We start from the raw sequence: 24,300 nt of genomic DNA, 5'->3' as shown, positions 1-24,300 counted from the left end.
AGGTATTCTTTATGTATTACTTGAATGTTAATCCTGATGTCTTTTGTCTGCCAAATGGCCATGCTTTTAAGGGAAATGGTGCGAGGAAACTTTGACCCAGGTGGAGCAAACAACATATCTTCTTTCATTTTCAGTACTTGTTCTGTAAATTGATACTCTCTGACTAATGTAGTTTCTTCTTGAACTGCTTCTAATTCACAGAATTATTTTAGCTAATGTTCAGAAAAAAAGCTTGTTTCCTGCCTTACTGAAAGTGTTCTTTAGCCAGTTAACTGCATGAAAAAACTCTAGAAAGAAAAGAACTGACTGCCTTAGTGATGGATTTCTTGCAGGCTTTCAGTTAAATATTTAGGTTTAAGTCCTCAAARGATTATGATGAGAGGCAAGCTTCAGTAGATTATTTTGAGTTGTCACATGCAAATAGCTTCAGTTACAAAACTAATCATGTCTTTTTGGGTGGGGTACGGATTGATTCCATTTTTCTGTCTTCATGTATTTAAGCTACSTTATCCACATCTTGCATTTTAACTTACCCTCTAAAGTCCTTTGATAGGATGAGAAGTCTACGTTTTTTTTCCTGAAATGTTAACTTTTCTCTTTTTTTTTTCTTTCCAATTTTCTTCTCTAGTTAYTGAAAACATTGTTTGGGACAAACCTGGCTTCTCAGTACGATGGCTTGTCTTCAAACCCCAGCAAAGCTCAAGGCAAAGCTCAGCGTTTGGGTTCCTCCAATCTGAGGCCTGGGCTCTACCACTATTGCTTCATGGCACCCTACACACACTTCACCCAGGCCCTTGCTGATGCCAGTCTCAGGAACATGGTCCAGGCTGAGCAGGAGCATGATGCTTCAGGGTAACTTTCATCCCTTATGTTCTGATGTTAACTTGAACTAGAGTCTCTTGTTAGTGCTTTTCATGAATGTGAGTATCATTGGGGTGCTGTGTAACTTGGAGATACAGACTTGAGCAGAGTAACTTGTCTTGGTGAGGACATCCTGAACGCAATTATCACTAACATGTTTTCCAAAGCAAATTAAAGTCGTTAAAATGGATATAATTGATTTTTTTAAAAAACGTAATAGTTTAAAATGCTTGTATTCAAAAATATTAATTTCTAAAGACAGCTAATAGTTAGTAAGTTAAAGGGAAGGCAGAAGGATAACTAAGCAAAGACTAGAAAATCTTTCTCTGATCCAAGTGTGTTATAGGTTGTCTTTGCTCTTTGGTTTTACTAAAATTCTTGAAGCAGTCGAATAGATTAAGAGAAGTTTGCATTGGCAAAATAAAATGCATCTAAGGACAGTATATTAGTTTGGTTTTTTTTAATATCTGTGGGATTTTTTGTATTTTTTTTTTTTGTAACAGATGGTTTGATGTGCTGCAGAAAGTTTCTACACAGCTGAAAACTAACATTTCCAGTGCAGCAAAACATCGTGCTGATAAGGTACTTGTATCTGTGTTATCCTGAAAGAGCTGTACCTTAGATTTAAAACACTTTTCCTCCTTTTAAAACTAATTTGGCTTTGAATCAGAGACCTGTTCAGATGTTAGATTACTTTAAAATCTCTCTATTACAGAATGCTATTCACAATCACATTCGTTTATTTGAACCCCTTGTCATAAAAGCACTGAAACAATACACAACAACAACGTCGGTACAGCTGCAGAGACAAGTTCTAGACTTGCTTGCTCAACTGGTTCAACTGCGAGTTAACTACTGTCTTCTGGATTCAGATCAGGTTGGTACCTCACCATGCTTGCAAATTGTCCTGCAGGGATCTCACCAGCAGGCTCAAATAACACGTGCAGCAAAAATACTTCCAACCGTCCACTCATTGTACTAAAGGTGAAAACAAAGACTTAAAGGAGGGTGAGACTTAATTTCCCCCCTTGCCACAAATAGCTTCAGACTTCTGGGGTTTTTGCRTGTAAATTACTTTCTTGGTTCTATAACAACTGTTTAAGAACTGCTCATGAGATTGGTTTTAGGAATAAAAGGATGTGGGCAACACAATGCATTTTATTAAATCAAACTTCATTTACAAATGGAARTACCTTCTGTCCATACTGAGAGTATGGACTTCCTAATGACTGATAATGAGCATCCTGGTTGACAACTATTGTTTGATGTTAATGGCAGTGAGGGGAGCTAGTGGCTACAGTAGTTTGTGTGGTTGTCCATATAAGCAGTGAATTTGTAACACAAAATTTAAATGGTTTGCTTAGAAGTCTTTTATTGACTACAATTGTTTTTGGGTTCATGGACTAGTCTKACTTGCAGTACTTGAACTTTCTTGTGAGTTCATACAGAGATAATTCTTTTAATCACATAAGTACTTTGAATTTTATTTTGGTTTAGAGCTGGATTTTTGGCTGATTCTTAACTTCACAACTGTAATACCTCAAATAGTGTCTTCCATGAGTGAAAGATKAAGTTACAAATACACAGATTATAGGTAAAATGTGGCATAAGTTCATGCAAATTCTAATACACTGTAACATCAACAAGATTCTCCATCTTCTGTAACTGCAGAGGGAACATTGCATAACATAGTGCTAATGAATTTCAGTGCCTGTATATAACTGTCAAAATGATTTCAAATGGGAATTCATGTCTCTGTTCTGATGCACGCTTTATTCTCTCCTTAGGTGTTTATTGGATTTGTACTAAAGCAGTTTGAATACATTGAAGTAGGACAGTTCAGGTATGAAATTAGCAAAGATCCTTTGAACAGTGAGATTTTACAACTGTCTTGTTCTGAAACAAGTAGGGATTAGATTTGCTAGTGATTTCTGCCTTATGAGAAAGGGAGAGTTCCCTTCTGAGCAATGTGCTTGTTTATTCTCAGGCTCCAATGGTGACCCTTTCAGGTGTTTTAGGTTCCATGTGACTGAAGAAGTCAGAAAATAGTACTAATAACAATCTGTAACTGTGTTGTTCTGTTTCTTCATTTTGGTATTGTGAAACCATTCCTTTGGGACTGCCTGCCAAAATTATGCTTCCAGACATCAGCATTTCATTGCTAGGTTCAATTGCTTAAGGAAGAGCARCTTCTTCCTCTTGTGGATTCAAAGTGAATCTGTGTGTACTCTGGTCACCTGGTACACATTGTATAGAACCTAATAGATCATAAGGAGGGCACTAAAWTTTTTTTTGTCAGTTATTTCTGGATTCTTTCCCCATTTGAGTTTTTATGAAGAGATAGATACATTGTTCTTTTGCTTTATGGATCTTCTRGAGAAATAATCCAATGTGCATTGGACAGTCTGTTACAGTATTAGGAACTGTAATGGTCAAAGCTTGCAAGAAATCCCTGGGGGAAAAAACCCATAGTACAGAACAGGGCACAAAAATTATAGAAATACTTTATGAAACCAGGACAACACATTCTAAAAAAAAACCCTGACTATAAAAAGATGAGTTTTACTGAACAAAACTGTGCAATTTGAACTTGACACTTTACTTTTTTGTTTCGTTTTCAGAGAGTCTGAAGCAATTATTCCTAATATCTTCTTTTTCCTGGTGTTGCTGTCTTATGAGCGGTATCATTCCAAACAGATAATTGGAATTCCCAAGATCATTCAGCTGTGTGATGGTATCATGGCCAGTGGGAGGAAAGCTGTTACACATGGTAATTCTAAAAAAAAATAATTATTTAAAGAACAAAACAAAAGCAAATGAAAAAAACCCAATAACCTCCACCCCCACTACCCCCCAAAAAAAAAACACCAAGGAAAGAAAGAGAAAAGGCATCAACACTTATTAGTCATAGTTCAGCAATAAACCCAGTGTTGACTCCTAAGCTACAGAAAACWAATCATACTGAATGTTCCAGAAGACACTAGCTTTTAAATTTTTAAGGCATGAAATGCTTCTCACTTAATCCTTTCAGGAAGTTTATTAGATTATACTAACCCTGCTGCCCCGCATTTTGCATCGTACATAATTGCAACAAAGCTTTGTTAGAAACTTTTTTCAGTAGTAAGTTCACAACTTAGCAGAATGYTCAAGGCTTTGATTTTAATTTTTAGTCCACTTCCCTTTTCTTCTGTTTTCAGCCTTTAAGTCAGAGCATCTCTCTCATACTTTCCAGTGGTTCTGCTGAGAAATACTTCATTAARAAAACTTCTTTTAGCTCTATGACAATGGGCAAATATATCTATAATTTTATTTTCCTACAAGGAGTAAAATAATGGCCATCATTTTGCATGATAAATGTTGGCTTTATGGGTTTTTATGTATGGGTGAAACCTTTAATGAGCTAGAGCCCGGTTTACTTTTAGTAACTGAACTGTTCAAGAAATCATTGTTCAGGAGTGACTTGTCCCATGCTAAAACAAATACATCTCATTTCAGCAATACCAGCTCTGCAGCCCATCGTTCATGATCTYTTTGTGTTAAGAGGAACAAATAAAGCTGATGCTGGAAAAGAGCTGGAAACTCAGAAGGAGGTTGTAGTGTCAATGCTGCTGAGACTTATCCAGTACCATCAGGTAGGAGAGGATGAAGGGTCCCTCTTTGTGGTTTATAAAAGGGTAACATTGCTGTTACTACTAAAAGTGCTTCAGGCAATATTGATGATTTTCTGTACAAAATTGGACTAGCTGGTATCTTTCCTTATAGAGAGAGTATGCAAAGATTTTTAAGGATAGGGGCAAGGTTCTGCACTACAAATCATATTTCAAGTCCAATAACAAGTCTGTAGAATTTTGTATTCAAGCCTAGATAACAAAGCACTAAAAAGCTCCAGTTAGGATCATGATCTTGGCTRTGTTGCAGACAGAATAAACAGAAGGTTGGTGGAAGAGAAGAAACTTAAAAAGAATGGGAGTAAAAGGAAGAAGAGACAAGTTTAAAATTAGAAAAGATGCTGCACAGAGATGATTTAGGTATTGCTGTATCGTGACATTATCTTGAATAACACTTCCTTGAAGAGGGTTATGACACTGGTAATTAGGTATTTGTTATCACTTACTACTTTGACCCAGACCTCATGGGTTTGGAAAACATGTTTCTGCTTTGTAGGAGTATAACAATGACTTTGTTCAATACACTTTCTTTTAAAGAAAAACATAAAAGTAATTTTAAGAGAAGTGACATGATCAACATGGGATCTTACTGCTTATTCAGGTGCTTAACAAACCTAATCTGCCTTTCTTTCATAATGTGAAAATGCAGTTCTAGTGTATGCTAATGTAAGCACTGTATTTTCTGAAAAAAGTCAGTACCTCTTGTCAAAATAATTTGTTAGAACTGCGTGTTCAGATTGGGGTAATTTTGTGTATCCACATTTTCTTTTGAATTTGTAGTTTTATAATCATAAAATGACTAATATAACTATATGAAATGACACTCTGTAGACACATGATGTGAAATAGTGAATAACTTTGTGTTACATAAGGTACTGCAATTTCTGGCAGATCCCCTTCTGACACACTTAACCTATTAAAGACCACCCATGCACTGCTCTTCCCACACCACCCCATTTGCAGTTCTTTTTCTGCCCTTCTCTCCTGGTGCAATACATATAAACTAACCCTGGGCTGGTTTTTTGTTCTCTGGCTGTGGCTGGAATGGTCTGCAGTGGCTTCCCTGTACATTTGAGAGGTTCCAAGAGCTGSAGCCTTTAACTTTTTTCTGTTACAACTGTAGCTGCCACCCATGGAGCTCCAGAGTTAAGTCATTCAGCCTGGAATTGCTCCCATCTCTTCTCTCATGAGAAAACCTCTTGGAAAGAAGGTGAACTAGGAATCTCCCTCTCCCTAATCTGAGCTACCTGAAGTTCCTTTGCAAGTGCTCTAATTTGTTTCCTGAAACAGATTCTTCTGTCCCACTTCCCAGTCCATGTATTAACATTCTTGCTTCTGTGTCTTTGGTGTGCCCATGCATCAAAGTATGTTTTCTATAACCCTCAAAACTCTAACACATCCAGCTTCCAGAAGTGATCCTTGCTTGGTCTACTCCATTATGGTGCCTCTTACAAGGTTTTATATGAAAGCAATGTRCCTCAGGTGAATGAGCTCCATATAAATATCTGTTTTGTTTCCTTGACCAAATCTAAACTTCATTGGAACTAAGAGTCAAGACAGAGTGTACATGTTGGAAAATTGTTGTCTTTCTTCCTCCCATTTTTGTTGAATAAGTGATGTGGTATTTATTTATGTTTCTTTTTCCAGTTATTAGTCTTCTGACAAGTACCATTTAAAAACTAAAAAGCATACTTTTTTTTCTAGTTGATAAAAGTAACTGGAAAATTCTTTAAAAACCACCACTGTCACCAAAATAGTTGTCACTAAGAATAGGTTTCTAATCTGAAAATGGGGTTTTAAAAATGTTGTATGGTTTCTCATGTGGGTTTTTTTTTTCYTTTTGTCTTTTTAGTAGATGATTGAAATGAATTTTTTTCCCACTATTACTTGGATGTTTTCTGTTGGYATGGGTCATATGTTTACTTAAATTCTTTTTGACTTTTCCTTAGGTGCTAGAAATGTTCATCTTAGTATTACAACAGTGTCATAAAGAAAATGAAGACAAATGGAAGAGATTGTCCCGGCAAATAGCTGATATCATTCTCCCAATGCTTGCCAAACAACAGGTGATAATATGATTGTTTTCATTCTATAAGCTCTTTAAATAATTGCTGTAATGGATGTATCAGTAGTGCCTTTAGGTGTTTGATTTTTTTTTTTTTTTAATATGAAGACAAATTTTCTTGAAATTGTGGTTGCCATATTTGGAAAAAGCAATTATTGCAAGATAAGCTTAAGTCTTTGAAGTGATGAAATTCATATTTAAATGCATGAAGTATATGCAGTATGATCAAGACTGTCTCCAGAGAAAGCTCATTCTGTTTCTCTTAGATACATGGTTGTATCAGAAGACTTATTAAATGGTGTGAAGGCTGTCCCATGTTTATAGATTGTCAAGATTATTTTTTCATGGCTACAGTGGGTCTAGTTGCAGACCAGATTACTCAAAGCCCCATTCAACCTGGCCTTGAACACTTCCAGGGATGTGACATCCACACCTCCTCTGGGAGCCTGTTCCTGTGCCCCACCACCCTCTCAGTAAAGAATTACCTCCTAATATAAATCCCTCTTTCAGTGCAAAGCCATTCTTCCTTGTCYTGTCACTACCTGCCTGTGTGAAAAGTGCCTCTCCAACTCTCTTGTAGCCCCATTAGGTGCTGGAAGGTGCTGTAAGTTCTCCCTGGAGCTTCTCCAGACTGAACAGCATTTCTCCCAGCCTCCATAGCAGAGGTGCTCCAGCCCCAAATATTCTTAACTCCATGATGGCAGTTCCTCAATCCTATGAGGAGGTCTTGTGATTGGGGAGTGTGGGCAGAATCAGATAACAGCAGAGCTAAAATGCTAGCAAAGTGAAATTGCTGTGTGACTGCTCATCTTCCAAATTACTGAAGGAGGATAGGGTCATCTAGATTTGGAGTCCAGTCCTTCGCTTTTTGCAGTTGATTGTTTTGTAATTTATCTCAGAAACTGTTCAAGTAAGCTGTCCTACCTCTGTTGCATTAATACCACTGTAGCTGTTCACTTTTCTGATGATTAGGTTTTTTCYCTCCTTAAGTTTAGTCGTGACCAGCATTGCTCTCTATAAATAAACTTGGTAGGATGTGCAGGGAGGGGAGAAGTCTTTAGATTTTATGACAAGTCAGTCTTCTGGTCTCGTTCTCTGAATAAGACCTATTTCTTCTAATGAAATATATGTTGTATGCACATTGGATTTCATATGACAGATTTTTGTCCRTGTTCTCAAAACTCATGTCTAGGAAGGAAGGCCTGCAAAAAAACTTCAGTTTATCTTTCATACTTTTTGGTTGCTCTGAATTTTGTAAAGAACAGCTTTATTACACACAGGTTGTTATAGAAATGTTTAAAACATGGAGTGTTAATTTTGTGTTGAAGTAACCTTTAGAGGATAGTTAACAATTAGTTTTTGTGTTTTCCATTTACAGATGCATATAGACTCTCATGATGCTCTGGGAGTATTGAACACTTTGTTTGAAATTTTGGCTCCTTCATCCCTTCGTCCTGTGGACATGCTTTTAAGGAGTATGTTTGTTACTCCTAAAACAATGGTAAGCTATTGTTTCCAAGGAAGAGTGAATCTKGCATCTTTCATGCAAAACAAAAGAGAACGTGTTTTTCTTTAATAATTCGCTAAGTGGTGTTAAAGTACCTGAAGCAGATTTTGGGAACAAATTGGCTAGAACTAATGTGATTTACCAACTGGGTGCACTTGATACAGGAATGTTCTGCTTGTGAATTACTTCTCTTTATTTTGTATTTTGAGGATCACGAATGTAAAGAAATAGACTGTTAAAATAAAATCTGGAATGCAATTTAATAGGTAAATCACATTTTTCTTAAACAAGTATTAGTACAATTTCTAAAGCTGAGAGTTTGTTTAACAGAATGAATATAAGCTTTACAGTTATCACAGGAATAGCATTTTGTAAGATCTGAACTTAAATTTTATTTCTGATTTGCTCCATTCTTTAAAGGGTTTGATTTTTTTACAAGTTAATGAAAATACTCATTTTTCAATTTCAGAAGTATYCAATCTTCTGTATTTTTGTATTTGTATAGGCATCAGTGAGCACTGTCCAGCTGTGGATTTCCGGAATTCTAGCTATCCTTAGGGTTCTGATTTCACAGTCAACAGAAGACATCGTTCTATCTCGTATACAGGAGCTTTCCTTCTCACCATATTTGATTTCATGTCAAGCAATCAACAGACTGAGATGTGGAGAAAACAGTGTGTCCACCCCGGAGGATCGCAGTGAAGTCAAACAGGCAAAATATCCACCTGAGGAGACATTTTCCAGGTACATTGTCTTTTGAATAACTTGCAAAAATGTAGAGTTCAGAGAAATCAGAAATACATTGGACAATATTTACCATGCATAAAACTTATCTGATGGGAATCAAGTCTGTTAATAAGTTGGTATGGGACAAATGTGTGTGGAGAAAAAAACATTGAGATGGACAGGGATAGAGAAGTTGAACAGGTTTTAGTAGGACCTTGGACTGTTCTGGTGCCTTTTCTTAAGCCAAGTGARGGACCTAACAGAGCTGTTCAAATGGCTGAATCCTGCACTTACTAAAATCAGGTCCAGAAACTAAACTGCTTAACCCTTCCTTTCTGCATGGGGACTAAAAGATGAGGCATCCCTTTAAGTGGAAGCCCAGGTTCTCTATTAGAAACTTGGCAACAGTGGGATTCAAATCTAAGTTATTCGTGCTCTTCTTTTCCCATTTTGAAGACTCTGCTTTGTCTAATTGGCTTCCCTTGGACAGTGACTTCAGGCACAAGAAGTGTGCAGAAATGGCAGCAGTGTTGTATTGACATGATGTTGGTCATTAAGGCATTGTGTTTAAGTGTGGTGGGAAGCATTTGAAATAGCTGTTTGTTTAAGAAAATAAGAACTTGTTACTCRAGAARGGAACTTCAGATAGGAATAGAAAGCTGTTTCATGTCATTCACTCACTGTGTGGGTGATGGGTAGAGGGGAGRGGGTCTTCTGGACTYCTGTACTGTGGGTTTATGTCCTGCAACAATGAGATAAGTAATGGAGTTATGGCTATGGCCAGAAGCAAGGATGGCTTTCCTCAAGTGCCCTCTTTTGGTGCTGCTTTTGACACCCCAYCTTATCCCAGCTGGAGGTTTGATGAAGAACCTGTGGAGTGGAGTGTGGATAGATGAGCCTGTGGACAGGTGGATTACTGTGACTTGCTGAATTACCCCTGCTCAGCTGAGCTGTGGTAACTGTCACAGTTTCTTTTTAGCTCAGTTGCATTTAACAAATCACTGTAAAGGCACCACAGCATTCTAATATTTGCTTTGTAAGTGACTGGGCCAGTGAATGCTATTGTGACTGTAGCTGATGAGTAGATAATCTAGKTTTAATATGTAATTATTGAAGTGTTTGTGATCATASAACCACCTATTTGTTTTAGGTTAAYCTGTTCTGTAAMRTTTCATTTAATATGTTATTTAGGWTGAATGAACAAGAACTTSRTATTTTRTTTTTCAAACTTAAGTTTCATAGGCTAACTTCATCTTGTTCTGAAAGATGTTGCATTGATAGTTTTCCTATTGATTGTATRTATGTTTTTTTCAAGGTTCTTACTACAGCTTGTTGGCATTCTACTTGAAGATATTGTTACCAAGCAATTAAAAGTGGATATGAATGAGCAGCAACATACTTTCTACTGCCAGGAGCTGGGCACACTGCTTATGTGCTTAATACATATCTTCAAATCAGGTAATACTTGAAATGTTGCCCATGTTATAGCATGCAGTGGCAGAGGTTTATAAAATCCAAGACAACTCTTGAATGCRTTGAACTGAGAAGGAATATGTAAGTGCTGAAGATGTTATATCTTGCTCTGTATAAAGAACTTCCCAAACATGGTGCTCATGCATGCAAGGCACGTTTTTCACATTTCTTCTGTCTCTGTGGAAAAAATCTAAGTAGTGATTCTTTATCGCTCCTTTTAACTGTTTAAAACTTTTAAGTCAAAAAACCAGAAAAATTCCAAATTTGTGGATATATTTCTCATGTTTTTTCCCAGTTTGGAAGTTGATGGGTATGTCCAGGCTTAAAATACTGAGTTGCAGACCACTAGTTCAGACTCATGACAAGGAAGGTTCCTGGGTTTTGCTGTAATAAAAATATATAAAACCAACAAAACCCCCAACAAATCAACAAAAAACCCTTCAGCCAACCAACCAACAAACCCCCCAAAAAACAAACAAAAAAAGCCAACCCAAAACCAAACCCACCTCCCCCCCAAACCCAAACAAAAAAACAGCTCACCACCCCAGAAAAACAGGGAAGGTAGCACTGTTCCAGCTAGCAGGTCTTGAGCTCTTTCTTCARGTTTGGATAATTTTGCCTCAGGTTTCTTCTGCTCTATACCCAATCTGTAGCCCTTTGGTATTTTCTTCATCCTATCTCATTTGCTTAGTCTCATTTTCTGAATAGTGGTACTATCTTCTCTTTCTTTTATTCTTCCTTTGCTCTGACTGCCTCTTTTGCTTTAGCTTTCAGCTGAAATGCAGTCTTGGCTTACTGTTGGTTGTTTGTAGTTTAGAAAAGGTCTTGGCACAAGACCTGGTTCAAGTCTGTGGTTCTTCCTATGCTTCCTTGCAGACATGGGRTAAAGAACATGGTGTTCTGTTGCTTTGGTCTGTGAAATGGGAGTCTTCCACACTGAGGTTCTGGGTGCAAAGAGCCCAGGAGTTTGTGTGAAAAAGTACAAAATTARTCTTTTAGATGTACATTAGGGCACAGAACTCTGGATATAGAGAGTGACAGTTCTCTCCTGTGGGTCTGTTACAATAATATTTTTTATACATTTTAATAAAATTTTACTGTATAAAATGATATCATTGTAATACGTATTTTAATTATATATTAATGTCTGTTTAGAAGAAACATATGAAACAAATATTGTAACAAATAACTTATGCCAAGGTGTTTTGGCGTAAGTGATTAAATGGTGTCAAAGCAGCAGTGATAAAATTCAGAAAATGAAGCTGGTGATTGAAATCAGGGTAGTGGGTTCTTCCACAGAGGGAGCTGGGGACAATTGGAGGGAAGGCTCAGCTGGTTCTGCTGCTGTGACTGGCTTTCAGGCTACACTGGGATTCTTGCCAGGAATTATGTAGAAATTTTCATGCAAAATTAAAATTAAATATTAAAACACTCATGCAGAGCATTGGGATATGTATATTGCATGATCCCTAGAAATTAATTCAATGTAAAACAAATAACTTCAAGTATATTATAACTGACTAGTACCCGTGTGGTGTAACAGAGTAAAAGCAAAGTTGTTCAGACATCTGGGCTGTATTTTCACATATAGCATATTTATTTAGGTTGAGGATTAACTAACTGCTTGAATTTGTAATAAYTTTCTTTTGTTCAGTTAAAATCTCCCTAATTATTTTCAGTTTAAGTTATATTCTCTCAACTATGGGTGTAGCTTATAGCAATTTGTGGCTGGAAACACAGGCTGTATTCTGTCATTTTTAATCACTGTTCTACTTTGATATTTTGTCCTCTCACCTGTTGCAGTTTTTTCAAAATGTGATCATTGCTGACTCCYGTGTTTCCAGCTGTAGAAAGCTACTAGATTATAAGTGAACATTTTCCATGTGCTCCTTTGAAGTTAGAAATAAAAGGCACTGATAAAATAAAAAGATGAGCTTGCAGTGGTTTTCTGACTGTATGAAGTCACTAGATGGTGTAGTTTCTGCAAATGCAGGGAGCTGGAATGGTGCTAACACTGATTTGCAGTAATAGAAATCAGAGTTTTGAGACTCAGTTATTTTTCCCATTCTTTGCTATTTACATTATGTATCTGTCAGTCCTGGGGGCAGATAAGGTTGGTCCACATGGCTGTGGAATTTACAGATTCATTCTTCTGTATATATGGCAAGGAAAGCAAGTAACACTGCTGATTTTCTTCATTATTCTGATTACTTCTTGGTTTCTGAATCTGAAGAAACCTTCTTTTCCCCCTGATCTTCTCATAGAAACTCAGAAAGTCCTTACATTTAGACAACTTCCCTTTTTTCCCCACCCTTTTCATATTTCTTGTTTTCACAATCTTTGTTTTGCAATACAGAAAATCAGCAAGACAGAAAGCAAAACTCTGCTTTTTTGCYGAGTGTTCCCTATGCAGGGTAATGGCAGAAACACTTATTTTTTGCACTTTAGCAATTGGATGAAGRAGGATAAATTTAGTTTAAACTAAGTGTATTTGGAAGGCCATCCTCTGAAGTAGGATGCTTTTAAGTGTTCTTCCTTAACATGCATAGTAGTAGTTACCTCACGGTTCTTAAGTAGAACATCTGTGTTTTAATTTATAAACAAATAAACTAGTCGTGGTCCACAGATGACAGTTTTAAGCTTAATGAAGGTTTTCATGTATCAAATTAATTAGAATTGCAATGAAAYCTATCTGAAACATTGTTTATTGAGTGTGAGAGCTGGTAATTTCTAGTTTACACACTGCCTTTGGGCAAACTTCATGACTCGCCTTACATTTGTAAAACTGCTTAGGATATACCTTTCTTRGAGGAATTCTACCCTGAATAATTTTAAAACTTCAGAATACAGGCTAGGGCTTTGTTACTCTAACATGGTTTTATTGTTTCCAGGGATGTTTAGAAGAATCACAGCTGCAGCCACCAGACTTTTTACTGGAGATGGATCTGATGGTAGTTTCTACACCCTTGAAAGTCTGAGTGACCTTGTTCAGTCCATGATTCCCACTCATCCTTCTTTAGTTCTCCTCTGGTGTCAAATCCTGCTTCTTGTCAATTATACCAACTACAACTGGTGGTCAGAAGTGCATCAGACCCCAAAGTAAGTTTTGGTTTGTTCCCTAGAAGTAGTAGCATGTTTCTTATAATTGTATTTGCTAAAATTGTATTAAAACAATGCAGCCGCTTTCTGCCAAGTCTGTCAGCCCATTGAATGGTACATTCAGAAATGTAGTTCTGCATTTACTTTGTGTGTATACATATTGTCTGTTCTGATACTGGTGTGACTTTCAAATTAAGGAAATGTGTCCTGCACTCAGTTGTTCCTCAAAAGAACAGCCAGGTAATCTCTCCACTTTCCAGGCAAGGAAACTTCCTTTGTGTACTATTTTTTATTAAAATTACRGAAATGACTGTAGTAAAATATTCAGTGTTTCATGTTTCTGTGGAGACCTCATATTTCACATTCTGGCAAATAACCAGCCAGTGGAGATGGTGGATTGTGTTTGTGACAATACAATCTGATCAGTATAACTGTAGCTATAGGATTATCTGTTCTCAGTGGGTTTATTGCTAAATACTGTCAAAACATGGTATTTGCACCATGCTAGTTCATTAGCACTGAGCACTGTAATAACCTCAATTAAAATTAGTTCTCTGAAATTTGGAGATTTGTTCTAAAAGGGGTATTCTCTAGGTCTGAAATTAGGTCTGACAGGTTTATCCCACCTGTCAGGCATTGGAATGATTTGTCCTCAGTGGATAAGGACCTCGTATTAGGGTGGGTATCCCTCTGTGTTAACTGTGCAGGGAGGTGAGCAGTGCTTGTGCAGTGAGTGTYGGGGCAGACTCGTCTTGCTCTGCAACTGAAGTGCATCAATACTTTCTCAAATGTGAGATTYTTGCTTCAGTTCAACCTTAGGAACTGAAAATACATTATTCTAATTTGTGGAAACATGGAGTTACCAGGATTATGAGCTAAGCAGGGCAACTGCTTAGCCATTGGAATAGGCTGCCTGGAAAGTGGTGGAATCACCTTCCCTGGAAGTGTTGAAAAGGTGTGGATGTGGCACTTCAGCATGTGGCTTAGTGGTGATCTGTGATATGGTGCCAGGCTAAAGACTGGATTTGATGATCTTACAGGCAACCTTGATGAATCTATGAACTAAAATAGTAATTTTTTTTAAATTTATCAGTAACATCCCTTTTTTTCGTTTTTAATTTGACACTGAACTAAGTGCACACAGATACTGGTTTGGTTTGAGAAGAAAACACAGTAGTAGGTTCTCTAATCCTACCAGAGATGTAACAGTCCATGTTTTTCTTTTAAATGACTCATTTAATTCTTTAGACTGTCCAAAGAACTAATAAGCAATATTGCAGTTGTTAAAAAACAAAGATGTGATGAAAAACAAAGTGACTACTTCAAAGAAGTGTAATGTTTGGGTAAAGTTTATAGGGRAATACATGTCATGGAAGGACATTGGTAGGCCACTCCAGGCACTTTGGTTGTTCATGTTTCAGTAGCCATACTAAGAAAATAGTAACAAAATACAATATCCTTTTTGCAGGCGACACAGCCTTTCTACTACTAAATTGCTTAGCCCTCATATATCTGCAGACAGTGATGAATCAGATTTGGAATCTAAGCGTGGCATGTGCAATCGTGAGATAGTGAGAAGAGGAGCACTCATTCTCTTTTGTGACTATGTTGTAAGTTTTGAATTATCACTTTTATAACTATAGTTTTGACTTATTTTATGATGCTGACTAATTTATTACTGATAATGTGCTAAATAAGAAGTGAAATGTGTTAAGTGAAAAAGGAAGACTAGTGGAACTAGTTTTTATTTTCAGGTGGTGCTTCCATAAGCTTAGTTATGACCTCATTTGGCACTTTTTTCTATTCTGAACTGAGAGTTCTCTTGGCTTGTAGAGGTAACTGGTGGGCAATTACCTTCTGGGTGTCACATCCCTTACTTGGGAGGTGCTTGGAGAACACTAAGTAATTCAAGACTTCCCAACATCAGTAGTGGTGCACAGTGTCCAGGAGACCATGAATTTGTCTCTACATCTTAAGAATAGAGGTTTTACATTAACATTTGAATTTCCATTTTGTTTCCCTACTGAGAGCAATTTCTTTGGCCTTTTGCTGCCTCAGTATTAGAAGTTTAATTAATTGGGAACTTTTGAAGTGACTCTTCARTAGTGTCTACTGTTGCACTTGGGTTTGCACTGTAGAGCAGTTTTGAGGCAAGCAAACTGCATTTCTTTTCAGGTTCAACTGAACAAAAAGCTTTATTTAGGAAGCATTTCAAGTACTAATGGACAGTTAGTCACTGGGGTCAGGTTAGAGGTAGTCGAAAGTAAAATCCTTCAAAACTTTTTTTACTGGGGAGGTACAACCTCTCAGCAGAGCCTGGTTAACTCTACATTTATTTTTGTGTTGCATTTTACTGCTTGTTGATATAKACCAGCCTCTAGAGGCTTGGCATTAATTATTGATAGATCTCTTTGGATTTGCTTTCCAGAAATCCTGCATTCTGTGTTAAAGGCCTGTAATAACAAGAAATCATTAAGAAGCCTAAATGAAAATCACATTTTACAAGACAATTCTGTGTGTGCTCATKTCAGTTTATTTCATTAAAAGCAGTATCTTTGAATCAACTTTCTCAATTTACTTGTTTCTAACCTGGGGTTTTAGTATTTTTAGAAAAACAAGTTGTACGTTCATGATAAATACCTTTATTTGCAACAAGATCAAAATACTTGGAAAAATAGTCATGTAAAAATAATTATGGAGGTATTAAGATATAGACAATCTATGCCATCATTTCAAAGTAGGTACCAGAATTATATATGAGAAGCTTAGTGCTGTATCATGTTTAGGAATTAAAATCTTAGCACTGGTGTTATTACAATCAGGTTTTAATTTTCTTCCCCTTTAGTGTCAAAACCTACATGATTCAGAACACCTCACCTGGCTTATTGTGAATCATGTTCAAGACTTGATTAACCTGTCCCATGAGCCTCCAGTACAAGACTTTATCAGTGCTGTTCACAGAAATTCAGCAGCCAGTGGTCTCTTCATCCAAGCCATTCAGTCACGGTGTGAGAATCTTGCAGCTGTAAGTTGACTTTCTGACTTCTTGTAAAGAAAAAAGTCACTTCATTTCAGTGACTGATAAGTATGCAAAGTTTGACATTTCTGGGTCATTTATCAACTTTCAATTTTATTTTTAAAGTCGCTTAGTTAAAAATGCAAACAGTGAACCTTATATTAGCAACTTCAGTATTAGATGTGTTCTAGTCCATCAAATCTGTGAATTCAAGTGGAGATGGTTAAATTGCTTTTCTTCCTTTATAGATGTTATCCCACATAATCAATATCTGAAGAGCAAATTAAAGCTGTAACCTTTGATTTCAGTGCCTTGGTATTAATAATAACAAACTATTAATTGCAGAGGCAGGAGTAGGAGCCAGTCCATCTTCATAGGCCCTGGCAATATGAAAATGRTTTGTGAGCTCATGCTTTCCCCTTTGATATTTTCCAAAACTTGTAGCCACTTGCTGAGGGAAAATCACTAGAAATTCAGGGAATTATTTTTGTTAATTGTATTAGTGTTCAAACTGAAAGGAGTAGATGATATTTTATAGGGATGTAAGGTTCTATGCATCTCTCTTAATCGTGGGAAATGTCATTTGCTGGGCTCTCTAGAGATAATTGTGGGAGATGCCACCTGCACCCTGAGTAGCTTCAGTGCTGTTTCCTGTCTCTTTCCATTGTCTTTGTGCAAATCTAGGGCAGTTTTAAAGTTACGTGAGATTAATCTGGGCTTCAGTAGCTGAGAATTGGTGGAATGAACTAAACTTCATGTATTTTAATGGAAGATGCAGTCACTGTGTGAAATGCTTGGTGATTACAAGGAGAGACTGTAAAACTGGAATAGCTGGTATTAATAGACTGCTCTAAACCAAGATTGGTTTCGAGTCAAATGCATTTGTGTTTCTCCACTTAGAATATTAGTGCTGAAATGTTATATTAAAAAAAAATACTAAGAAAAATTATTTGCACACCGTTTTAATCCTGAGTTGCTACTGTTGTTTCTGAACATATGCTCAGAAAATCCCCCARTGATTGTCTGGATGTCTTGACTGTGCTCATGTTCCTGCTTTCTTCCAGAAAGAGTTGAAGCTTCTCACTGTTTTCAAAGCTTYTTGCAATTTAATTTAAGTCTGTAGCTTTTTTCCCCTGAAAGTTTTGCTCCCTGTGTAAGAGTAAGTTTTTACAGTTAACACATCAAACAACTTAGTGTTCATATTAATTGCATAACTCAGTAACTCAGACTTATTCTCATATAGATGATTATATTGACCAGCTAGTTATCTGCTATAGTTTTTTCTAAATGCCTTTCCCTTAAGCTATAAGATTTCTGTATTCCAATTGATTGTAATTTTTGTCTGTTTCTCTGTTTTGTTTTTCTCAACATTTAGCCCACAACCCTGAAGAAGACCTTACAGTGCTTGGAGGGAATCCACCTGAGCCAGTCTGGGGCAGTGCTGACCCTSTATGTGGACAAGCTGCTGTGCACTCCCTTCCGAGTGCTGGCTCGCATGGTTGACACCCTGGCTTGTCGCCGGGTGGAGATGCTGCTGGCAGCAACTCTTCAGGTACAGATAAATCCATGCTTGGAAATGACACAGGGTAGTGCCAGCAGTGKGATCAAGAGCAATGATTTAAAGTACATTAAAATGATTTAGTGATTTCATTTGACAAATCTTTTTATTTAATATATAGATATGTGAATATTTACATTTCACTTTATCTACCTGTGACTGTGTTAATCTCTTAAAAGTACCTTTGGGAACTTTACATACTTATGTCCTGTAAAATTCTTGTGACTSTTTCCTATAGAACAGCATTGCTCAGTTACCAGTTGAAGAACTGGATAGAATTCAGGAGTACCTTCAAAACAGTGGATTAGCAGCAAGGTAAATATTGGTTAATAATACCAATAATTCCAATACATGAACTAATTCTAGTACAAATTGTGTTAACTGTGTTTTCCTTCATTTTTGCTTTTATCTTAGAGGTCATATAGTGGGTTGTTTTTSGGGGTAAACCAGGGAGTAAAGCTTCTGCTAAGATCCTGGCATGTTCTGGCACAAGGGGCAGTTGTGTTGGCTGTGTTAAATTTGCAATACAAACTACTTAAGAACTAAAGCAAGCTCTGGAGGCTTGCATCAAATTCCCTCTTCTGCATCCCACTCAGTATTTAACTTTTGAGAGACAGCAGCTGCAAATTAATTTCTTGACAAAATCTATGTTACTAAAACCAACTTTATTTTCCTGAAACTTGCAAAATATTGTCAGTTCAAGCTAAGTGGGCTTGGGAGTTTTTKGTTTATTTTTTTTCTCCCAGACAAATGTGTTAAAAATTTTAACTGTTTTGTCTCCCGGCTGKTTAAACTGCTGGTATAAAAAGGCGCAAATCACTAATTTTTTGAAAAACTTTTATTTAATGTTGGAAAGATCCTTACTGACTCCTCTTGTCATTGCTGTTTGAGGTTAATAGCTGTTGTCTAAAATAATAAATAAGTAGGGGATGGAACCTAAAACCCAAGACTGCAGTAGATCAGTAATAATTTGCCTATACAGGTAGTGTTCCATTTAAGTTTTTTTAAAAATTCCAAAAGATTACTTAGTACAAGTTCTCGATTGCAGTAACGGACCTTAACAAAACCCTAACCAAACAAAATAACCTGTACTGAAAAAAACCTCTCTGACACTGACATAAACCCAGAAACTGGAGCTCTTAGTATAGTAAGTGATAGCTTTTTTTAAAYAGAAGTATCATTTTAGTGGATTCTTGGTTAGTATTGGTTAGAATGTCGTTTTTTATAATCAAATAATCAGTAAACTAATTTTGATTCTTCTTACTAAGTAAAAGATTTGCTGCATAAAGAAAACTGAACAGCTTGTATTTTATGTTACACTTATGTTAAAGTATATACAAATTTTAAAACAAAATTAAATTTGAATCTCTGTTGGTGATGCTGAGTTAATTAATTTTGGCCACTGATAYCTGGAGAAACTTTGCATCATATGACTGCATAGATCCAAAAACCCCTAAAKATCCTACTGCTTTTCTGTCCTGGGATTGGAATTGACTCACTAGCTATCTTTTTATTTTTAAATTATTTACAAAACTAAGATAGCTCTTTGCTAATGTGTTCTTCTGCTTTCAGACACCAAAGACTTTACTCGCTCTTGGATAGATTTCGTCTTATGGTAGCACCAGACACAASCAGTCCTTCACCTCTGGTTACCTCACACCCACTAGATGGAGAAGACCAACCAGCTTTAGAGAATGTGATTCTAGACAAAGTAAGATTATATTTAAAAGGAGTCACTAGAAGCGCCTCAACCATAAACAAGCTTTACTCTTTGCAACATATTTAAATTATTTTTACTATGCAGCTCAGGATTGTCAGTGTATCTCAAGTATAGATCAGTGATTAATTTCATGTTGCCTGACTGTTGAAATTTTGGAAGGATAATTAGCACATGSATAGATGTTTGTTATATTGACAGTGCTGTGAAAAGTTTACCAAGTTTTGGTCAACTTTATTGGAACTTTATTGGAAAGATTAAATATAGCTCAATAGAGGGAGATGAATAATGTTGTTTTCTTGATGTATTTACTACAGTTATGAGTTTTATTCATTTGCTGAAAGTTGTTGGTTGTCTCTTGGAAATGAAACATTGCTTGTCCAGTTTTCCCTTCTCAGCTTTAAATTACTTTTGGAGAACAATCAAGAAAACTGTTTCTGTCTTTCATGGACTTTGTGTTTATTTCCAAGTGGAGTGGAAGACTTAAGAGCAAATCTTGGGCCTTCTATGTCTTCCTTTTTTCTGGTTTGTTCCATGACACAGATAATTTCTTCTTTCCATTCCTTCATATTCTACAGTGATACACAGAAATAGGAAACTTATGTAACTGAGATGTCAAAATTTATTTTATTAGCTGACAGTTTGGATGAGTCTGAGCAGCTTAGGGGAGACATTGAGATCTACCTGGACAGCAGGAGAAAATGCTATGCCCAGAAACCATTTACTCATTGCTTTTTGTCTTCAAATTACCCCAAAAATCTCCTTCATCTGTTACTGTAAATTCTAAACAAAGGAAGTAGTTTTGTATGCTTCCTCCACRTCTTCTGCATAGTTCATAGAATCATAGAATATCTTAAGTTCAAAGGGACTGGTAAGGATAAAGGAGTCCAACTCCCTGCTTTTCACWGGGCTACCTAAAAACGAATCCTATGACTAAGATGATTGTCCAGATATTCCTGGAACTCTGACAGGTTTTGTGGTATTCTAATTAATGTCAGCAAATTTATTTGAATCTGAAGAGTTTTCTTCCTTGGTTATAGTATTGTTTTTTTTTGTTATTAGTTATATTGTGTGACTGCTGAGTATTCCATGCTTTTTTCCTAGCTAATCTGCTCAGCTTTAGGATCCTAATACAAGTACCTGCACTATATATAAAGATTCATTTGTTCTCATTTCCTGTCCAGACTTTATGGAAATAGACAACTTGTCAGTGACCACCCGTTGATCTAGTTTTAAATGTTTCATTCCCTTTCACCAGTTGTTTGTTTTGCTTTGCTTTTTAATTTGGGGTTGTTTTTAATATTAATGTAGCCTACAGATGTCTTACACATTGAGTGGCAATAAGCAGTTCTCCTTCTGCCGCCCCATATACTGTGTTGTTTTCTGAAAACTAATATGTAATAGGTTTCCTTTTTTTGATATTAAAGGACTGGTATGTGTCACTAGTGCGGTCACAGTGTTACATCAAGTCTGACTCAGCACTGCTAGAAGGAGCAGAGCTGGTAAACAGGATTCCTCAGCCTGACCTGAACTCCTTCATGACCAGCAAGGTAACTTTTTATCAGAAGAAGAGGATCTAATTAGTTTAAGTGTTCCTATTGGTAGTAGTAATAGATTACATTCTTAAACAATTCAAATTTATATAATAATGATACTGATAATATATACTGATAATACTAATTCACTTGCTATTAGAAAAAAATAGTAGATATTTGTGTAAAAGGTTGGATATCTGTGTCTAGCAATGTTGCTAATAGTAACTTTCTAGTAGTACAGGTTSAGTATGTAGAGTGGGGGCAAAGGTTTATTTATAAATTTGCAATCAGAATTATCCAGTTTTGCCATTTTACATAATCTTGTTTTGCCATACAGTGTCTTCCAAGGCAAGCTCTTTCTCCAGCCTTTCAATATCTGTGCTAGATGACTTGCAGTAAGCCAATAACAGGCCATGGACAGTAAATCTGGGATAAGGGACAACCTGTATCTAAGAATGTCTTTAGTTCAAATTCTCACCATGGCATATGCTGCTGGTATRCAGAAATAATAATAGGGAAGCTGTTTTTAAAAAGCTATTTGACATGTTTATTTGAAAATTTACTGCTTGAAGATTCCTTGTGTATATGTCATYCTTAAGCCTTATTCACAAATTGTCCTAAAAATTTGGAATAAGCATAATGATTTTTCTTTCCAGCATGATTTGAATTTAAATGTGGAGCCAGTGTGGGCTTAACCATGTTGTTACACTACAGTAGAGCAGAGGTGCTAATAATAAGTTAGTTAATAGTCAATAAACTGTACATTTACCACCATGTTAGTATGCCAGAATAGTATCACCAGGTACTTAGTTTCTCTTTAATTGCAATTTCTTTTTATTTACTATTTGATTTCAGGAATTCAACCTAAGCTTGTTAGCACCTTGTTTAAGCCTTGGCATGAATGAGATCTCAAGGGACCAGAAGAGCAGCCTCTTTGAAACAGCTCGGAGGGTAACTCTGGATCACGTGTCCTCTGCTGTACAAAACCTTCCAGCCAACCACCAGGTTTTTCARCCACTCTTGCCACCTGAGCCATCAGCCTACTGGAAAAAACTAARCGATATCTTTGGTAATAGAAATAATGGTCTTTTAAAGTTTATTCTCTCATCTGCAAAGATACTTTGCAGATGTCTTGTGAATACATGAACTTGCTATTTAAAAAAATCAAGGTGCCTGGCATAAAAGTGCTTATGAAATAGTTCTGAAAAGCATTTATTGAAGGGAAAAAATTCAAACTGCTAGATTTCATCCAGTCTTATTTTATAGGAGATGAGGTGATGTATCAGTCTATGATGACACTTTGTCGTGCACTGGCTCAGTATTTGTTGTTACTGTCAAAACTACCAGCTGGTCTTCGTGTTCCTCCTGACAAAGAGGATGATGTCCTGAAATTCGTAGTGATGTCAGTAGAGGTAAGAAACTACTGCATAATTAAAGATGTCATGAAATATTGGGAGAGGGAACAACTCTGTCTAAACTGAACACCACTGAGTAACTAACTTTCAATCTGGGCAATTATTTTCTCTTAACTTTAGAAATTTCTTCAGTAGTTTTTGTGTTTTGACCTGTGCTAGTAAATCAGATTTGGGTTATGGGAGAAAGACAGCTTTGTACAAGGAGAGGTTGATTGACTGACGGAATGATGCTATCAYTTGGGAGAATGGGTCCTACCTACATTGATTTTTGGGACACTTAAAAAACTGTATAATGGTCATCATTTCCTTGTACTTAAAAAAAAAGTGTTCTCTCAGGAAAAAAATCCATAGTATTTGCTACTAAAATGTTACATTTTGCTGAATTAAATAAACCCATTTTTGGTTGGATGTTGTTCCGTTGTGAGAATTTGCTATTAATGGGAAACTTCTCTTTTTGTACAGGCACTATCATGGCATTTAGTGCATGACCAGATTCCGTTAAGTGTAGATCTTCAAGCTGGTCTGGATTGTTGCTGTCTGACACTACAGCAGCCTAGTCTGTGGAATTTACTGTCTTCTGCAGCTCATGTGACATATGCTTGCTCTTTAATTAACTGCATTAGATTCATCATAGAAGCAGGTGAGTGCAGTTTGAACAGCTAGCAGAAAATTTTGCTAATAGATTGCCAGTCATCGYTGATCAAATGCTGTGTGTCTGGAATATTTCCTTTGGGTCCTTATTAATTATTTGTTTGACAAATTCATTTTTACTATTTTAATTTCCCGTTTAAAATTTGGCATTTACTTTTGAACTTGGCAAATGCCTTGGATATGTCAAACATACGACTACTATGTGGTGTAGATTAAAAAAATGGATTAYGAAATATGTGATAGGTGTATCTTGCAAATATTTTTCTGCAATTCAGTTGCTGTGGAACCTGGTAATCAACTTCTTAGTCCCGAAAGAAAGAAGAATACTTCAAAACCTTTGAGCGAGGGAGAAGTTGATTCAAATGTACAGAGTAAGTAAACAGTGAATTTCACTTTTCCTCTGAGTTTTCACTGAAGTAGTATTTTTTGGTMCCCTTTCTATTACTATTATTTTAAACAACARAAGTTCATCAGACCTTAYTTGTATTTGGTAAATGTCTKTTAAATATAGGTTGACATATTTTTGTCAGGTATAGATGTTTTTTTCTTGAAAGTAATATATTAATGCAGGTTTTTCTTTTGGAGAAAATWATATTTGTTGTGCAGCATGCTACAGCCTGACCTTTTTAAAGTGTTGAAGGATTTTAAATGCTTTAAATTTCTTTCTATGTGTCCTTATTGTGGTTTTGTCCTTTTCAGTTGACATACTCTTTTGTTAAATTTTTTTTGTTTCTGTATTTTTAAATTATTTGTCTCTTGAATGGATTCATAAAACTGAGTTTCTTTCTCTCCCAACAAAGAAACAAAACACGTTATTGCAGCTTGTGAAATGATAGCTGAGATGGTGGAATGCTTACAGACCGTCTTGTCTCTGGGGCACAAAAGGAACAGCAGCATCCCCGCATTTCTCACTCCTGTCCTCAGAAACATCATCATCAGYTTAGCAAGGCTGCCTCTAGTGAACAGTTACACAAGAGTACCTCCCTTGGTATGTTTATTATGCTTTGCT

At 36.4% G+C, this 24,300-nt stretch overlaps 1 protein-coding gene across 2 annotated transcripts in view; it reads left to right on the top strand.

Moving 5' to 3' along the window:
* The window catches only part of HTT (huntingtin), a 78,577-nt gene that overhangs the window by 36,895 nt on the left and 17,382 nt on the right, over positions 1-24,300 (top strand). For both annotated transcript variants that reach the window (XM_057365284.1, XM_057365283.1), the window contains 22 exons: positions 629-852; positions 1,365-1,443; positions 1,577-1,738; positions 2,649-2,704; positions 3,483-3,631; positions 4,357-4,493; positions 6,479-6,595; positions 7,973-8,095; positions 8,607-8,845; positions 10,143-10,285; positions 13,192-13,399; positions 14,868-15,009; positions 16,245-16,424; positions 17,791-17,967; positions 18,212-18,288; positions 19,546-19,684; positions 21,118-21,240; positions 22,081-22,294; positions 22,492-22,637; positions 23,103-23,280; positions 23,567-23,662; positions 24,092-24,279. In XM_057365284.1, the coding sequence (XP_057221267.1) occupies positions 629-852; positions 1,365-1,443; positions 1,577-1,738; positions 2,649-2,704; positions 3,483-3,631; positions 4,357-4,493; positions 6,479-6,595; positions 7,973-8,095; positions 8,607-8,845; positions 10,143-10,285; positions 13,192-13,399; positions 14,868-15,009; positions 16,245-16,424; positions 17,791-17,967; positions 18,212-18,288; positions 19,546-19,684; positions 21,118-21,240; positions 22,081-22,294; positions 22,492-22,637; positions 23,103-23,280; positions 23,567-23,662; positions 24,092-24,279 (3,297 nt within the window). The remainder of the gene's footprint in view (positions 1-628; positions 853-1,364; positions 1,444-1,576; positions 1,739-2,648; positions 2,705-3,482; positions 3,632-4,356; positions 4,494-6,478; positions 6,596-7,972; positions 8,096-8,606; positions 8,846-10,142; positions 10,286-13,191; positions 13,400-14,867; positions 15,010-16,244; positions 16,425-17,790; positions 17,968-18,211; positions 18,289-19,545; positions 19,685-21,117; positions 21,241-22,080; positions 22,295-22,491; positions 22,638-23,102; positions 23,281-23,566; positions 23,663-24,091; positions 24,280-24,300) is intronic.

Source organism: Malurus melanocephalus, unplaced genomic scaffold (assembly GCF_030028575.1).
Source record: "Malurus melanocephalus ecotype Western Australia unplaced genomic scaffold, MMel_1.1 scaffold_50, whole genome shotgun sequence".
Classification (NCBI taxonomy): domain Eukaryota; kingdom Metazoa; phylum Chordata; class Aves; order Passeriformes; family Maluridae; genus Malurus; species Malurus melanocephalus.
Note: the sequence above shows the minus strand (reverse complement) of the source record. Positions and strands in the feature narration are given on the sequence as shown.